Genomic DNA, 18,757 nt, shown 5'->3' with positions numbered 1-18,757 from the left:
CCTTTGGCTCAGGTCACGATCTCAGGGTCCTGGGATGGTGCCCTGCACTGGGCTCCCTTGCTCAATGGGGTCTACTTCTCCCTGTCCTTTTGCCCCTTCCCATCCCCACTCGTGCTCACTCACTCTCTCACACAGTCTCCCTCAAATAATCTAAAAGAAAAAGGCCCAAACCAGTATAGCTTTTATTGCATCTTTAAAATATCACAAATAAGTATGAAAAATCATCCGGCATCTTGCTGTTTCTGTAGATGGACAACTGTAAAAAGAAATAAAAAGATCTGTCAATTCCCATCAATACCCTCCAAAACAAGTTCTACTCTAAATAATCCAAAACAAGTTTAAGATTCTGACTTACTAGTTCATAGTAAAAATGCATGTCACTTTTTTTTTTTTTAAGATTTTATTTATTTATTTGAGAGAGAGAATGAGATAGAGAGCATGAGAGGGGGGAGGGTCAGAGAGAGAGGCAGACTCCCTGCTGAGCAGGGAGCCCGACGTGGGACTCGATCCCAGGACTCCAGGATCATGACCTGAGCCGAAGGCAGTCGCTTAACCAACTGAGCCACCCAGGCGCCCTACATGTCACTTTTCTTATTCTGCCATTTATTGTGTTCCAGAATGTAACTCATTTTCTGCCATTAAAACTCCAGTTTCAGACTTAGTAAATTAAGACCTCTAAAACTAAAACAGTAAGGAAACTTACAGACACTGCAAGAACCTACCTCAGATCTTATTCATCAGCCTGCTGAACTGTTCCTTTTTCAGAAACATAGATACCATCCAAAAATTTTCTGATATCCTTGTTTTTAACAGTTGTGGCTTGCTGAATCAAAGCAGCTATTAACAGTAAAAAAGATAAGGAAATTACATTACCAGCCAAACTCATCTTAAAATAAAAGGATTTTATTATATGCCATACTTAAAGCCTATTATTTTGGGGGTAGTTTTTTACTTAATTCCACAAATGAAAATGCTCACCAAATGAGCAGAATACCATGTATTCAACTACAAGATTTAAACAAAATTCTATAGGCATAATTAGGCATAGTAAACATACAAACCTGAGTTTGATACAAGTTCAATGTCATTTCCTTCAAGAATTAACTCATCTTTTTGGGCTTGAGATACAGAACAAGCAACACCTAAAAAAGGGAGAAGGCATTCACATAGTGTAAACATAAAATCAAATCTGTACAAAATAATTTGAAAACATTTAAATTAAAGTAGCACCTTATTCCATTTACAATTCCACAGAACAAACGAAACTTCTTGAGATTCTGATTTTACAGGACCTGACTTAATCTGGGCAAAATCTTGTTTGTGTTCCTGCTTGAATGAATCTGTTCCAGAGTAGTTAAGACTTTCAGTGATTCAGGCAAGGAGTAAAGACAGTATTCAGCTAATGCAATTTAGCTGTTCACAGCTTTGTTACCAAGTCTTATTCCTAGGACTCTATAGATTTGGTACCTCTCAAGTTTCTTTTTTATATAAGGGTTCCCATTAAATGCTGTTAACCATAGCTAATACCACACAGTATTTCTGTAAACTCATGAAATGGTACTAAGAATTCTTTCTTCCCACCCCAGTGGAATCAAGCATCAAGAGAACACTAAGCTTTAAAATTTTCTAATGTTGGGGCACCTGGCTGGCTTAGTCAGTAGAGCATGTTGACTCTTGATCTCGGGGTTGTGTAGAGATTACTTAAATTTTTTTTAAATAAATAAAATTTTCTAATGTCTAAAAAAAATTAAAAACAAAATGTGCTTAATGTTTACTATGTTACCAAGAACTGTTACAAGTTTTAACTCATTTAACCATGAGATGTTCCCAATTTTAGATGAATAAAATGAGCTAGAGAGGTAGATGATTTGCCCAAGGATGATAGGAGAACTGAGATTTGAACCTAGACAATATATGTTTTTGTTTTGTTTTTTAAAGATTTATTTATATAACAGAGAGAGACACAACAGAGAGGGAACACAAGCAGGGGGAGTGGGAGAGGGAGAAGCAGGCTTCCCGCTGATCAGGGAGCCGGACGCAGGGCTCAATCCCAGGACCCTGAGATCACGATCTGAGCCGAAGGCTGACGCTTAACGACTAAGCCACCCAGGCGCCCCTAGGCAGTCTGTGTTATTAACCACTATTCGCATTTTTTTTTTTTTTAGGATCTCAGTTTGCAAAGAGAATTAAACACAGCTAACACCCCCTGAAACTACTCCAATGCATAAGCCTTTAAGAATCACAATCAGTATGAATACAATATAAAACCTTAACACCAAGAGTTATTATAAGCATAATCAAAATGGACAATTCTGAAATAAATATGGATTTATAGCCAACCCAAAACACATCTTCACAAGTAAACATTTCTAAACCGTATCTAAAAGGTACGCACATACCTGGCCTCATCCGAACCCTGCGGATGTATTTCTCACCCAAGAAATTTCGGATTTCAACAAGAGAACCATTCTCCTGAATAACAACGTTGATGGGGAAGTGAGCATACACAGACCTCATCTTGTAACGGAAGCCCTGTTTAAGTAAACAAACTATTAGCAGACCTGAGCAATTTGAGACAAATCCAGTTTTCAAATTTTGTAGGATGCTTACATTACTTATAATTTAAAAATGAAACAATCCTCACATAGCACTCATTGTCAAGATTTGGTTAACAACGGTCACCTGCACCAAACCTTCCAAATTGTATACATAAAATGTTTGATTCTTTTCAGACTGTTTAAGGAAGCATTTATTTTACTATTTCCTATGACCACTGTAAACAATGCCAGCTTTTAAAAATGAGAACCCCAAAGCCCTTCATCTTGAACACTAGACTAACATTTACTGAGTTACTAAGGTATACCAGATGACAAGAATTCAGACAGGCCCTCTGCCCTCAAGGAACTTAGCCTGGTAGTAAGGGTAAATAGGGGAAACATGATCCAATAGGCTTATAATGGAGTTGAAAGGTGCCATTATGAGGTGCACTCTGAAAGGACTGACTTTTAATGCAAAGAAAAGCATTTCAGCAAAGACAGTAACATGAACTTTATCTTAAAGCGGGGGGCGGGGGGGAAGGAAGTATAAAGAGAATAGTGACATCAAATATGCTTTTAGGGAAGTAGACAGGGAGCACAGAAAGGAGATGCAGCTTTTTCTATCCCTTCAAGGAGCGGCATGCCAACAAGAAATCAAAGCCTATCTTATGTGCTACATTTTCTATTAAAAAACCAACAAAAAACCCCAACACCACACATCCTGAAGCTGTGAATTTTGTGGGGGAAAAACAAAACAGAACAAAACACCATCAGTCTAGTATTAAGACTGTATGGTCTTTACTCACATTTATCACTTAAAGACCCATGGATGCCTATTATAAACTGCCAAGATCACCTTTCCAACTACCTCGATGAATTACAGGCATAATCTATGTTCTGCAGTAGACATTTATGTTGCATACATACATTACAGCTGAAAAACTTCCCCTTCCAAACCGAAGCAGTCTGATCAATCTGCTTACCAGTGTAACGCCCTTGATCATGTTCTGTACGTGACTACAGATAGTGCGAACAGTAGCCAGCTCTTTTCTATTTCCCCACCATTTGTCAACTCGGAGCTGTGACAGAACAAAAACTTTGTATGATTCTTTCCAGTAATAACTAGGCTTGAAAGAAAAATCCACTTATTCATGGAATTACTCTAGATTCAACTATTAGCCCTATAACTAAAGCAACCACATATAAAGCCCTCAATTATTACTTTTTACTACTATACATCACAGGACCCATTTCACAAGGGAATGTCAACCCAGAAATACTGATTTTTCAAATTGCATCATACTTGTCTAAATACAGCATGAACAGCATACAACCCTGACGCTAATGACGACTATGGTACTAATATTGAGCTTTATAATCTAGTCAGAATTCGTTTTCCCAACTTCACTAAAGCAGTACCACCAAAACTAGCTCCACTTTTGGACACACAATTTTAAGCTGAAACACTGACCGTCAATTCTGTAATTCCTACAGCAACCAAATTCGGTGCTATTAAATCACTACCTTCCAAAGAAACAGTGAATGCGTCAAAAAACCCCGTATCTCACCCTCTTCTTTTTCTTTCCAAGAAGACTGAGTTCTACATTGATGTGATTGAAGTCCCTTCGCAGGGTTCCTCTGGGTCCCTTCACAATAACTGTGCGTCCCTTCAGAGAGATGTCGACTACGAGAGAACGTATTTGTGAGGCCTCGGAACAAGGTACAAAGCAGGCAGTAAAGACGTGAGAAGAACACAAACGTCAGGTCTCATACCATTTTCTGGAATGTCGACAGTCTGATTGCTGAGAATGGTCTTCATTCTGAAACACAAACACCTGGGGTTACGAGGCCGGCGCGGGGCCCGTTTGCGGCCGCACTACCCTGCGCGGAGCTCCACTCCTCCCGGAGCCTGGCAAGCAGAAACCCGCGGCCGGACACAGAGCACCCACCGGGAGCACAGCCCCCGCTGAGTCCCGGCCTGGGAAGAGCAGCTCCTAAGCAGGTATTATGAGCACAGCCGGCGAACTCCCGCCCGGCGCAACCCTAGCAGCCCTATTACGGCGGCGCCAGCCCGGCAAGGCTGAGGGGCGGGGGTAGGCCAACAAGTCCAATACAGCGCTCGAATCCCAGGGCCACCAGATCCATATGGCGCTCGCCACGCTGGGGAACAACCAACATAGACGCTCCGAGCGCCAGACTCGCGCCCGTGACCTTCCCCGCGCCGATGGCTTCAGATTCCCAAAACCCACAAAGTTCAGAAACAACCTCACCTCGCAGGAGATGCGGCAAAGAGAGAACGTCTTTCGTCATCACGTTCTTGTAGCCCGTAAGACCCCTGCGTATGACGTCACGAGCGCGCGACGCTACCAGGCGAAAGCAGCCAATCGCGGAGCAGCTCAAGTCCCTCCGGGTCAGTGGTGGCTCAGGTTGCTTGTCATAAGCCGAGCGACGGTTTGTTGATCTGTCTTTCCCGGGAATTAGCGATCCCTCGACCCTGCTAGAAAAAAAAGAGAGGGATGTCTCTGCGCTGCGGGGGCGCCGCCTGCGCCGTGGGGCCCCGGGTGAGCGGCGGGGCGAGCAGGGTGCGGGCCGGGGTGGAGGGGCTCCCATCTCTTCAGAGCGCCCAATAATAAGGCCAGCACTTACTGAGCGTTGACTTTTAGCTAGGCGCTGATCTAAAATTTTTCATGTAGTATCTCATTTAATTCTCCCGACACACGATCGTGTAGAGTCTCTGGTATTGGTTTGTAGGTCTCTCTGGCAGGCGATGAGGGCTTTTTTTTTTTCTGCTGTCAGAGTGATCTGAACCCTGTATTAATTGGAGCATTATAGGAGCACTGCGTTGAGCACGCCAAATTCCTACTTGTGATGGGCTCTTACTTTGTACTAGACACCAGTCTGGGCTATGAGAACAAAAACCTGTGTTCTGCTTTAGCGGCAGAGTGATCAAATGCAGTAGCAATACCGCAGCACCCCAACAGGCACTCTTTTTTAATTGTTGAGGGTTCTCTTGCGTTGCATGTACTGACTCCTGAATTTTAGTGTTTTGGCTATCTCGTACACGTTTGTGTTCAGATCTAGAAGCCAGTGGTTTCTTACGGTCAACAAATGTATATTGAGTGACTACCGTGTTCAAACATAGAATGTAATCTAGAAAATTAAAACATTAGGTTTGGTTTCCCTCCTTTCAGTTCTCTGAAACCAACTGAGCATTACCTCTACATTTTAACACCTATGTCTATCCAAAGCCCAAATAAGAGAGACTTACTGCAAATTTCCTTTTAAACGTCCTTGACTCGACTCAGGACTGGAAAATTGAAAGCTGTGGCATCTCCAGTTATTATTGCAGTTTAAACTTTATGAAAGACAGACTTTTAGTAGTTAAGTGGGTTACATGAAAGTGTGACATATGTGAGCCAGGTCCAAAGGTTTCCAAATCTATTGTACCTCTAGCAGTAAACATTTAGCTCCCATTCTCTTTTAGGTTTCGTTTGTTCTTAAAAGAGACTTTAATCCTAGATTCTGAGCTCCTAGACAGAGCTTGAAAATTGTTCAATATAATTTCTCTATCAGTTCTCTGGTTTTACCCTCTCTTTTTAGGTATCTAAATAGGTTAAAACTAAGTTATTTCAAACCCCACTAAATACATGTCTTAACGAACTCTGTCTTTAGGTATTTGGAAGATATTTATGCAGTCCAGTCAGAGCAGTAAGTTCCTTGCCAGATAAAAGAAAAGAATTCTTACAAAATGGACCAGACCTTCAAGATTTTGTATCTGGTGATCTTGCAGACAAGAGCAAGTGGGATGAATATAAAGGAAACTTAAAACGCCAGAAAGGAGAAAGGTAATTGAAATTTTGAGGTAAATTCCTTCATTGTGCTTTATTTTCAGGTATAACCAAGCCCTAGATTATAATTTTAATCAGACTTGGTATATTTAGCTAAAAATCATTAGAAGTGATAACAGCCATTTACAACAACGTGGATGGAACTAGAGGGTATTATGCTAGCAAAATAAGTCAATCAGAGAGAGAATTAGTATATGATCTCACTGATACATGGAATTTGAGAAACAAGGCAGAGGATCATAGGGGAAGAGAGGAAAAAATGAAACAAGGTGAAACCAGAGAGGGAGACAAACCATAAGAGACTCAAATCTTAGGAAACAAACTGAGGGTTGCTTGAGGGGAGGGGGTGGGAGGGATGGGGTGGTTGGGTGATGGACATTGGGGAGGGTATGTGCTATGGTGAGTGCTGTGAATTGTGTAAGACTGATGAATCACAGACCTGTACCCCTGAAACAAATAATGCATTATATGTTAATAAAAAAGAGAAAGAAAGAAAGAGAGGTAACAGACATAGAATAGGTAAATAGCTGAAATTGTTGGAATCCTCTTCTCTGTGCTCTTTGACAGTTTTTCTTCAGTCTTCCGAGGACTTAGCCATCCTATACTACCATCTCCCTTTGTGCATTCAACATAAAATTTCTTCATAGAGCAAACATTATCACCTTGCTACTAGCCGATTTGATCTTGATAAATTTTTCATTGTTACTGGGTATTGGTATGCTTCTCCTATTCAGGGTACATATGACTTATGGATAGCTTGCCTTAATTCAAAAGAATGGTGAGGGAATTTCGCAGAGAGGACAAATTGTTTTGGGAGGTACCCTACCCAACAACTTCTAGTTCACAAGTGGATGTAAGTCAAGGGGAACCCGAGGATACATAGTCTTCACTCCAAATTTTAGATTTTTTTCCATTTAATAACCATCACAAATCTGGAATGTAGAGCAGAACACTGGAACACTTGTGGGATCTCTCCTTTCTCTGAACAAATAGAGAACTTTTGTCAATATTATTCACTGGGGAATGAGATGTTCAAAAACTTCCTCATTCTTTCATGAAGATGGCATTACTTTCTGACTTTGCAAAAGGTAGACATGAGCATAGTGCTCTGTTAGACACAATTATGAGGGTTTTCTGAAGTGGTTTGAACAAGCCTAAATTTGAGTCTCTGTTCTTACTCTTATAACAGAAATTGTAAGAGTTAACCCAGGATTATGGAAAAAAAACCTCTGCACTAAGAATTGTTACAGAGCAAAGTAACTTCAAAGCTGTGTGATTATTTGGGAACATATTTGTTAATGGATAGTTATGTTTGACTTTCCTCAGGTTAAGACTACCTCCTTGGCTAAAGACAGAGATTCCCATGGGGAAAAATTACAATAAACTGAAAAATACATTGCGGAATTTGAATCTCCATACAGTAAGTTTCAAAGTGTTAAATGTCCCTCTTAATTAAAAGTCGTAGTGTTTCTGCATATGTGTAACTTAAAATTTAATAAAACACATATCAAAAGCAGCAAGGAAAGTGAATAAAGATGTTTAGAGATGCATTATTATCAGTAATGGAAATACATTTTTTTAAGAGATTTTGTTTCTTCATCTGAGACACAGATACAGAGAGTGAGCATGAGCATGGGGAGACGCAGAGGGAGAAGCAGGCTCCCCGCTGAGCCAGGAGCCCAATGTGGGACTCGATCCCAGGACCTTGGGATCATGACCTGAGCCAAAGGCGGATGCTTAACCATCTGAGCCACCCAGGTGCCCCTGGAAATACATTTAAAAATCATTTTCCCGGGGCATCTGGCTGGCTTGGTCGGTAGAGCATGCAACTCTTGATCTTGAGATTGTGAATTCAAACCCGATGTTGGGTGTAGAGATTAGTTAAAATTAAAATTTAAATTAAAAAAAAAATTTTTTTTAGGGACGACTGGGTCACTCAGTCGGTTGAGTGTCTGCCTTCAGCTCAGGTCATGATTCCAGGGTCCTGGGATCGAGTCCCGCATCGGGCTCCCTGCTCTGCGGGGAGCCTGCTTCTCCCTCTGCCTGCCGCTCCCCCTGCTTGTGCGCGCGCTTGCTCTCCCCTCTCTCTCTCTGACAAATAAATAAGTAAAATCTTAAAAAAATTTTTTTTAAATCATTTTCCTTGCAAAAGAAACAAAAGGTAATTATATTTCTTAATTTCACACTTAATAGTACAAAAAAAGATTTTTTCCCCTGCAACTTAGGAGATGAGAGGTTTTTTCTATGTTTTGTATTACAAATTAAATACATGCTTATTGGAAAGAATATAATGTTAAATGTGAAGCATCATATATGCAATCGCAAACGTTAACTACACCACTTTTATTTTTTAGCATATTTCCATCCAGGCCTTCTTTGCATGTATAAAATATATCCATTCCTATTGTTTTTAATTTAAAAATGGGATCCTGATATATATACAGTTTGACAGTTTAACAGCATTTTTGAATAGTGACTTTCTTCATAAATACATTGTAAAGAGTGGACAGTTTAAGATGCCTGATGACTACTTTGCTCAGCTGGTTAATATTTTCAACTTGATTGTATTCCATTCCTTCTTACTCACAGGTGTGTGAGGAAGCTCGATGCCCCAACATTGGAGAATGTTGGGGAGGTGGGGAGTACGCGACCGCCACAGCCACAATCATGGTAAGAACAACCTCAGCCTGTGAAGTTTTAGTCTAGAAACTGAAAGGGATATTTTATGTCTTTCTCCTAAAAATGTGCACTCTGAATCTCTGGCCAGATTTTTTGTTACATATGAATTTATGAGAAATACGAGGGAAAAAAACCTGACAAAATAGTCTAGGCTGATACACTCTCATCCTTCTCTGAATAAAACTATTATTGATTTTTCCATGTATGTGACAGTTAATCATGTGCTACATTAAGATACCTCTTCTGTTAATTTTTGGAAATGTTATTCATGATTGCTTAACTTTTTCCCCCTAAACAATAATAAGCATTTATTTTTCTGTCTATGGCCTGGGGTATAGCTGCTCTTGACAGGGCTGAAAATGGACTGCAGGAAGTAGGTTGAGGTCTCAGGGTTCAGGTCTGCTCCACAGAGCTTTATTCTCCTTAGACCAGCAGGTCTCCAAGCCACATTCTTATCATGAAGAATGGAAAGCACCAGAGAGCAAGCCAACCATCCATGCACATTTGAGGCCTCTGCTTGGTCATGCCTGCTGTCATTCTGTTGGCCAAAGTAAATCACATGGCCAAGCCGAACAGCAGTGGAAGTAGAGGTATAAGCTCCCCCCTCCTCAGTAGGAGGGCCCTGCAAGTTAAATGAAAAAGAGTGAGATGTATAATCTTAATATGGTGGAGTCAGGATTGGCATTAACTGTGCACACTACCATATTTATCCAGAGGGGCTTGGAGATTCAGGTATCGGGGTTAAATCTAATTCTGTGCAACTGAAAGTTCATACTTATCTGGGAATGTCTGTGTTGTACCAGTAGGAGGCTGTTTACCTGAGGAACCAAGGATTCTTATGAAATAGAGCTGGCTGTGGAGCTTATCCAAATTATAGAACCTCAGTTCTTGAAGGAGGGAGTGATTTTCAACACTCTGTGATGGAAATCTCTGGTTTTATCCCTTGCCTGGCCCTTCCCCACTGACTCATGACTGGTTTCTGGGAAGAGTTCATTGTTTCAGTAAATCCCTATGGGATGTTGGGACCATAGCGATGAGTTCACCCCCCTCCCCGGGGGGGGGGGGGTGGGCGTTAAACATAAAGAGGAGTTTTTTCCTCCAGATCTCAACCCATCACTTTGCAGGTTTGAAACTCCAGTGGCCCCAGAACATCTGCAATGGCTATGCTTGGCAGGGGCCAGAACATGGTAGTTACCTGTAGCAGCAGAAGCAGTGTCCTGAAGAATAACTCAGAGGAAGCAGATTTTACGTGTTTTCTGTTTCATCTATTTAACAAGGAGCTGTGCCTTCTGTTTAACTCCCACAGAGACCTACATGTTGATATGTTAATTGAATATTTTATTTCCTTTAAAATCATTTAAAAAAATAAAATCATTTTTATTAATATTAAATAGGTACAAAAAACTTTATAAACTATATGTAGGTTTTATTTTTTATTTTTTTTATTTCTTTTTAAATTTTATTATGTTAGTCACCATACAATACATCATTAGTTTTTGATGTGGTGATGCACGATCCATTGTTTTCGTATAACACCCAGTGCTCCATGCAGAACGTGCCCTCCTCAATACCCATCACCAGGCTAACCCATCCTCCCACCACCCTCCCCTCTAGAACCCTCAGTTTGTTTTTCAGAGTCCATCGTCTCTCATGGTTCGTCTACCCCTCCGATTTCCCCCCCTTCATTCTTCCCCTCCTGCTACCTTCTTCTTTTTTTTTTTTTTTTCTTAACATATATTGCATTATTTGTTTCAGAGGTACAGATCTGAGATTCAACAGTCTTGCACAATTCACAGCACTTACCAGAGCACATACCCTCCCCAGGGTCTATCACCCAGTCACCCCATCCCTCCCACCCCACCCCCCTGTAGGTTTTAAAGAGTAACAGTATAGTAGACAGCCTGATACCTCCAGTTTGAGAGTAGAACATTATTATTATCTTTGAACCCCCCTGTACATCCTTTCCTGATCCCATCACCTTCTTTTTCCTTTGACATTTTTTTTTAGTAGGCTTCACACCCAGCATGGAACCCAGCATGGGGCTTGAACTCTTGACCCTGACATCAATACTTGAGCTGAACCGACTGAGCCACCCAGGCGCCCCTCCTTTAACACCATTTTTAATCCTGAGCTTACCATTTCCTTTTCTTTTTTTTTTTTTTTTACGATTTTATTTATTTTTTGACAGAGAGAGAGTCAGCGAGAGAGGGAACACAAGCAGGGGGAGTGGGAGAGGGAGAAGCAGGCTTCCTGCCAAGCAGGGAGCCCGATGACGAGGCTCGATCCCAGGACCCTGAGATCATGACCTGAGCTGAAGGCAGACGCTTAACAACTGAGCCACCCAGGCACCCCATCCATTTCCTTTTCTTTCCAGTTTTATTACATATATTTGTATTTCTTAACTGTATTTTGTTTACCTTTGAATGTTTCAAATTTCCTATAAGCAAAATCAAACTATATTCATTTTTTGTAACTTGCTTTATTCTCTCAGCATATGTTCTTTCGGGTCATCCATCTATGTGATTTAAATTATAACATCTCTGTTCTAGTTGATGGGTGACACATGTACAAGAGGTTGCAGATTTTGTTCTGTTAAAACTGCAAGAAATCCGCCTCCACTGGATGCCAGTGAGCCCTACAATACTGCAAAGGCAATTGCAGAGTGGGGTCTGGATTATGTTGTCTTGACGTCTGTGGATCGAGATGGTTAGTGCGTCATCATTGCCTCTTCCAGAAATTGGTTCTTAATAAGTTGTGACATCATCTTGAGCAGTGGACTCTTTTGTTTCTAGATTTGCCTGACGGAGGAGCTGAGCATTTTGCAAAGACTGTATCATACTTAAAGGAAAGGTACTTGTTTTTGCATTTGCTTGTGTAATTTGAGGACTTTTTTTAGCCCATATAAATTCAGTTTCTTTAAGGTATTTACCTTAAAGCAGAGGTTATTGGGGAGCCTGGGTGGCTCAGTGATTAAGCGTCTGCCTTCAGCTCAGGTCATGATCCCAGTGTTCTGGGATCGAGCCCCGCATCGGGCTCCCTGCTTGGCGGGAAGCCTGCTTCTCCCTCTCCCACTCTCCCTGCTTGTGTTCCCTCTCTCGCTGTGTCTCTCTCTGTCAAATAAATAAATAAAATCTTTAAAAAAAAAAAAAAGCAGAGGTTATTAACCTTTTAGGGGATTATAAACCCTTCTGATAACCTCCTGGAAATTATGTGGTCTTTTCTCCAGAAAAAGTATATTCAAACATACAGATACATATTTGCATAAAATTTTAGGGATTCAGCAGCACAGACTTACAGACCTTTAGGCTATAGAACCTGTCCTTCATATTTGAGTGTCAGTTTAAACTTTGAGTAATTTTTAAAAAGATGTATAACACTTCAGTCTTCCCGGCACTAATTTTGAGTAAATCATCATCTAGAAGTATATAGAATGAGATAAGTTCTCACATTGTTAAAGTATGCAATGCTTGATATAGATTTTATCCATATCCATATGCCCTGGGAAATTTACCCATGATCCACATTTTATTAATATTTAATCCCATCTATTTAAAAAGTATTAAAAAAGGAGTTATGCTTGCTTCCTACAGCTTAGTGCTAGTTGAGCACCTAGCACTTAGGAGATGTTTTTTTAATGATTCCCCTAGTGTTTTCTAAATTTTTTAATAGTTTACTTTAAAAAGTTCTGTTTGCAACCCACTAAATTGATTTCACAAACTACTGATGAGTCTCAACTTTACAATTAAAAAAACAGTGAGTTATAAGCTATGTTCTTTCAACATTTCTTTTATCTTATGAGAGGGTATATATGTGGTCCTTTTTACATCTGTTCTCTCAGGAAACAGCTCCAGAAACTTTGCCATTGGGTTTGTGAAAAAATTTATCAGCTGTCCTCGTCATTTCTACTGCTGTCAGAGGGAACAGCACTATGACCTAGTTCACATTTTAATGCTTGAATGCATAGATATAGCCAGAATATAAATAAGAAGATTAATGTTTAACTTGTATTTCATTTAAGCAAAGCTCATGACTCAGCAACTCAGAAAACAGTTTTTAAAACCCACAGCACTTGTGAAATATTTGCCTGAGGAAAGGAGGATGACACTATTTGATGAATTTTTAAAGAAATCAGAATTAAGGCAGTCAAATACTATTTGCATTCACATAAGAATTGTCCCAATTTACTTTCCAAAGAATAAAAAGATATATTTCATGTTTTAATGTTTATATTTGAATTCTTGTAAGCAACTTTTTTTTTTTTAAAGATTTTATTTATTTGTCAGAGAGATAGAGAGCACAAGCAGGGGGAGTGGCAGGCAGAGGGAGAGGGAGAAGCAGGCTCCCCACTGAGCAGGGAGCCCGACGTGGGACTCGATCCCAGGACACTGGGATCATGACCTAAGCCAAAGGCAGTCGCTTAACCAACTGAGCCACCCAGGCGCGCTCTTTTTTTTTTTTTTTTTTAAGATTTTATTTATTTATGTGAGAGAGAGAGAGAGAATGAGAGGGGGAGGGTCAGAGGGAGAAGCAGACTCCCTGCTGAGCAGGGAGTCCGATGCGGGTCTCAATCCCGGGACTCCAGGATCATGACCTGAGCTGAAGGCAGTCACTTAACCAGCTGAGCCACCCAGGCGCCCGAGCAACTTTATTTTCTTAATACTGCTCAATAAAGTATAAGTCTATTAATCTCAGAATTTATTCTGATCATTATTTGCAAGCAAATCTGTTGTAACCGTTATGTACATAATATTTGATGTTCAGGGTTTTTTTTTTTTTCATATAACAGTTTATATATGAACATTTGTATGTTCATGCTTTCTAAAGCATGATTCCCAGATTGGCAAGATTCTAAAGATAACTGTGTTGAAACTGATACCGAATGAGTACTGGTAATTTCTGTTTTGAGCAATAGTTATGTGAATTCTTTGCCTCAGTTTGATACTTATTTTTTTTCCCCTCATAGGAATCCAAAAATTCTTGTGGAATGTCTCACCCCTGATTTCCGAGGAGATCTAAAAGCAATAGAAAAAGTTGCTCTGTCAGGATTGGATGTGTATGCACATAATGTAGAAACAGTTCCAGAATTACAGAGGTGATTTCATGTACTGAGTCACATTGGCAAGTTTGGAGGGCCAGAATCTGCTATCTTTTCTCACATTTTGCAGGGGAGAACTTTCTATTTGACTTTTACAAAATGAGCTCTTTTTCTTTTCTTAACAAAAGCAACATATACGTATTATAGAAAAATCAGAAAATAAAGCCAACAAAAAGAGCATAAGCATCAATTTCCACCCAGTAATATCAATTACCATAACCTAAGTGTATGTATTTATATGCATGTGTGTATGTTTTGGTGCACATATATATCATGAGCATCTTTTTTTTTTAAATAGTATCATACTGCAAGTGCCGATGAGTAATTTTTTCAAAGAACGGTTTTCAAAAATAAAAGAAAAAATTATACAAGAGCAACAACTCTGATTGTAATTCTAAAAAGAAAAGACTTTTAGAATATTTAATTTAATTAATTAATTTATTTATTTGAGTGAGAGAGAGCACAAGATGCGGGAAGGTCAGAGGGAGAAGCAGACCCCCCCGCTCAGCAGGGAGCCCGATGCGGGACTCGATCCCAGGACTCCAAGGATCATGACCTGAGCCGAAGGCAGTCGCTTAACCAACTGAGCCACTCAGGCGCCCCAAGAAAAGACTTTTAAAAATACATTTGGCACTGGGGACGCCTGGGTGGCTCAGTCGTTAAGCGTCTGCCTTCAGCTCAGGTCATGATCCCAGGGTCCTGGGATCAAGCCCCGCATCGGGCTCCCTGCTCAGCGGGAAGCCTGCTTCTCTCTCTCCCACTCCCCCCACTTGGGTTTCCTCTCTCACTGTGTCTGTCTCTGTCAAATAAATAAAATCTTAAAAAAAAAAAAATACATTTGGCACTAAAATATGCAATAAGTGATACAAAAGGAACACTGTTATCTTTCAGATGTATCTTCAATCTCTTAAAAAGTAGGTACTATTCTTTCTAATAATGTTAATAGGAAAATTTACAGATTGTTACGCCACATTAATGATCATATTCATATTTCAGAAAGATGAAAATTTAACCTTCAGGCAAGATTAATATGTTTATTTAATTTTAGTAAAGTATATTTGGCAGTGATCTTAATAGCTGCTGCACATTATCTGTATTATAGAACTTGAAAAAAGTATGGTAAACAATAACCAGCCTTTCCACTAAATCATAAGCATTAGGGAGCATAACAAAGCCAACGGAGAAATACTTGCTAGAGTAGTTAGTTCGGTATTGTCGGGTTTTGTGGTTATTTTTAAACTCGCAAATTGGTTTCCTTTCTTCCTGTGAACTGGTCTCTGATTAAAAATAACAGCAAGTAAGTTACACAAAATAAAGATGCATTAGGATTCAGACGTATACTGGATTAACGTCAACTGATCAGCAACTCCTTCCTTTTGGCCTTCTCGCCATTTAAAACGTGGTAGTTTGGCTGCTGTTGAAGTCTGACACACAGCGTATTCCAGCGCTGTCATTTCTCATGAAACTGCCACCAGTGGGTGCCAGTTTCCCTGGTTTCACTTAAGAAACATTATCCTTTCCAGTGAAAATTCCAGAATCATGCGTTTTTACCGAAGAGATGTCAGTGTCTTATACTCACCAGCAGAGGGCAGCTTGGTCTTTAGAAAAGAACTGAACATAAAAGTTTCAGACCTCTGAAATGTGGGTACATGTTAAACAGTTTTTCCTTTGTTCGGTGTTGAGATTTTCTTCCACTCTTTTTCTCTTCTCTCTTGACTATCCCTTACAATCACTCCTTCTCGGCTTCGAATTTTGGTTTCTCAATGAGTAATTCATAAACCGAATTATTTCCATTCTAGTTTTCTCTGCCCCAGGCTTGAAAGGCCTTAAAAGTAGACAGAACTACGGGGCCCAGTGAAGCCTGATTTTCTTCACAAAAGCAACAGCTAGATATTTGTGCACAAATGCTAATACTGAACCACATGATGTAATATAATGTCCAGAATGTCCTTTCCCGGTCTTTTAACTTGCTTGCATAACTATGTACTCAGTTGAGCTTGTGGTTATTCTTGCTGACAACAGCCCTGCTGTTTTCAAGGAAAGTTCGTGATCCCCGGGCCAATTTCAACCAGTCTCTGCGCGTACTGAAACACGCCAAGGAGGTTCGGCCTGATGTGATTTCTAAAACATCTATAATGTTGGGCTTAGGCGAAAATGATGAGCAAGTATATGCAACAATGAAAGGTAAAGAAATTGGAAAATGAAAACTCTTTTTCATTTAATTTGAGTAATAGCAGGAACTCCGTTTTGAAGGCCGTGTTATGCTTCCTCCATAGTCTCAGCGAAAGTGCCAGTAAGAACAAAGTACAGAATATGATTTTAACAGCAGCATAAAAAGGAAAGGAAGTAGTTTTCTTTTCTTTTTTTAAGATTTTATTTATTTATTTGTCAGAGAGAGGGAAAGCACAGAGGGAGAGTGGGGAAAGGGAGAAGCAGACTCCCCGCTGCGCAGGGAGCCCAACATGGGGCTCAATCCCAGGACCCTGGGATCATGACCTGAGCTGAAGGCAGACACTTAACTGACTGAGCCACCCAGGCGCCCAGAAGTATGTTTTCTTAGAACACTATGGAATGATATGCAGAAAGGATATGAAATTTGTATCCCATTTTATTCCATACCCTTTAATCAAGTGAAAATAAGATTTTATCCACGTTTCTTATTTAGTCATTGCATAGTTTTAAGAGCCAGCCAGGTTACCAGGAGCTCTGACAGGCAGTGACAAGATGAATAAGATGAAGCCAGGCCTTTGAGGAAGAGCTTACTGGTAACATTGTCACATAATATGATGTGCTTTGGACTTTGCTGAATCTTAGTCTCATAAGCCCATCTGCTTTATGATTCTTAGGCTTTATAAATTGTAAAAAAAAAAAAAAAAAAAACCTGTTATTTACATGAGGATCCTTTGCCTACTTGCAGTTATTTATTGGTTCTAAGAGTAACAAGTGCAAATAGTAATTAAAAGCTTCTCTTTACTAGAGTAAAATTACAGTTGTACTAGAAAGATTCTGATACATGAGAGGTCAAATCACATCCTCCAAGCATATCTTGCACAGTTAGTAAAACTGAGTACAGCATGTCTGGTCTATAGTATGAGTGATTTCAGGCCTTTTGTATACCATTCCCTTCCTCTTTTCTGCCCAACAGACTTCTGCTCGAAATACCCTTAACCCTTATTTTAGCATTTATTCCATAGTATTAGAGTTATTTGTCCTTCTTTTTGTCAGCCGCTCATGACTGTCTTACTCATTCCTATGTTTCCAATCCTTTTCATATTCCCTGGCACTTTTAAATGGATAGATATAGTCTTACTCCCCAACATCAGGGTTTTGGGACAGCGTAAAATTCACACTGTTCTGAAGTAAAATCATGCTCAGGGAAATTATGCTTAAATCTACAATTTCAGCATCATAAAAACATCTGCCAGTGGAGCGCCTGGCTTCCTCAGTCTGTGGAGCATATAACTCTTGATCTCAGGGTTCTGAGTTTGAGTCCCACCTTGGGTGTAGCGATTACTTAAAAATAAATTTTTTTTTTTTTAAGTTAAAAATCTTTTTAAAAAATCTGTTAATGTAATGTGTGCCTTTTTTCTACAGCACTTCGTGAAGCCGATGTAGACTGTTTGACTTTAGGACAGTATATGCAACCAACAAAGCGCCACCTTAAGGTATTGCTATCTTGAATTACCGAACGTTCACTGGTAATTTGAATTAGATCTTTGTCATCTGTAGGTACAATTAAGAAGCTGCTGACTTTCAGGGCGCCTGGGTGGCTCAGTCGTTAAGCGTCTGCCTTCGGCTCAGGTCACGATTCCAGGGTCCTGGGATCGAGTCCCACATCGGGCTCCCTCCTCGGGGGGAAGCCTGCTTCTCCCTCTCCCACTCCCCCTGCTTATGTTCCTGCTCTCGCTATCTCTCTCTCTGTCAAATAAATAAATAAAATCTTTAAAAAAAAAAAAAAAAAAAGAAGAAGCTGCTGACTTTCTAGTGTAATGTTCCCTGTATATTTCCAAGCCCCAGTTTCCTTTTTATTATCTGCATAAAGCCAACAGATATACTGGCCTGAAAATTATACGACTTCAGTGAATGTACAGAAAAAGAATTAAACAGTTGGGAAATGGCATTCATTCACACTTGGTCATCTTGTGATTTGTTTTAGAGTGACATGAGAGCCAGAGGTGAAGTAAAAAAGAAAAGTCAGTCTTCTTATTTCTGTATTGGACATTCGTTCGTTCAAGAAACTTTTGTCGAGTAGTGACTATGTGCCAGACTCAGGGCTGAGCACAAAAGACGAGACAAGACATGGAAGTCTGGTCCTCACGAACCTTGTAGACGTGATTAATTCTTGATTATACCTGTTAGTCAGTGAAGGAGTAATACAGATATGTAATCTCTACAGATAATCTCATCTTTTAGAATAGTTAATGTACTACAAAATTGATGTTTTCCCTCCTCTCTAATTCCCCGTGATCGAGTACTGATAGAGGGGCCCAGTAACCAGTCGACAGGTCGTCTGTGAGGAAGGAGAGGAGAAAAGCCTCTGGGCAACTGGGTAAATTATGAAGTGAAAACCATCCTGAATGCATGAGCATAGATTTTCT

The 18,757-nt window shown here is 40.0% G+C and overlaps 2 protein-coding genes across 5 annotated transcripts in view; one reads left to right on the top strand and one right to left on the bottom strand.

Moving 5' to 3' along the window:
- Positions 1-164: 164 nt before the first annotated feature.
- RPL9 (ribosomal protein L9) lies at positions 165-4,803 on the bottom strand. The gene is made up of 7 exons (XM_081812450.1): positions 4,311-4,803; positions 4,106-4,221; positions 3,521-3,616; positions 2,400-2,532; positions 1,062-1,142; positions 723-837; positions 165-256 (listed from the first exon to the last, which is right to left on the bottom strand). Exons 1-6 carry the CDS (start codon positions 4,354-4,356, stop codon positions 731-733), a joined length of 579 nt encoding a protein of 192 aa, XP_081668576.1. The 5' UTR covers positions 4,357-4,803; the 3' UTR covers positions 165-256; positions 723-730.
- Positions 4,804-4,940: 137 nt separating this feature from the next.
- The window catches only part of LIAS (lipoic acid synthetase), a 164,511-nt gene continuing 150,694 nt past the window's right edge, over positions 4,941-18,757 (top strand). For 3 of the 4 annotated variants that reach the window (XR_014143054.1, XR_014143055.1, XM_006732312.3), the window contains exons 1-9: positions 4,943-5,098; positions 6,210-6,382; positions 7,712-7,805; positions 8,975-9,055; positions 11,614-11,770; positions 11,857-11,914; positions 14,028-14,156; positions 16,198-16,343; positions 17,754-17,824. Coding sequence is in view for 1 of the 4 variants with exons in the window: in XM_006732312.3 (XP_006732375.2) it covers positions 5,054-5,098; positions 6,210-6,382; positions 7,712-7,805; positions 8,975-9,055; positions 11,614-11,770; positions 11,857-11,914; positions 14,028-14,156; positions 16,198-16,343; positions 17,754-17,824 (954 nt within the window). In the remaining 3 variants the exon portion in view is untranslated. Of the gene's footprint in view, positions 5,099-6,209; positions 6,383-7,711; positions 7,806-8,974; positions 9,056-11,613; positions 11,771-11,856; positions 11,915-14,027; positions 14,157-16,197; positions 16,344-17,753; positions 18,709-18,757 lie in introns of all 4 variants that reach the window. The other variant, XR_014143056.1, reaches the window with a different exon arrangement.

Source organism: Leptonychotes weddellii, chromosome 2 (assembly GCF_054177405.1).
Source record: "Leptonychotes weddellii isolate Sample4059 chromosome 2, ASM5417740v2, whole genome shotgun sequence".
NCBI lineage: Eukaryota > Metazoa > Chordata > Mammalia > Carnivora > Phocidae > Leptonychotes > Leptonychotes weddellii.
This window is presented reverse-complemented; position numbering and strand designations above follow the sequence as displayed.

Excerpts from the sequence above, each read along its gene's own strand:
- RPL9 (XM_081812450.1), bottom strand. The coding sequence starts at position 4,356 with ATGAAGACCATTCTCAGCAATCAGACTGTCGACATTCCAGAAAATG. Across the intron at positions 1,143-2,399 it reads CAGGGTTCGGATGAGGCCAG|GTGTTGCTTGTTCTGTATCT; the intron begins GTATGTGCGTAC and ends TCCCTTTTTTAG. Across the intron at positions 838-1,061 it reads TGAACTTGTATCAAACTCAG|CTGCTTTGATTCAGCAAGCC; the intron begins GTTTGTATGTTT and ends TACTGTTAATAG.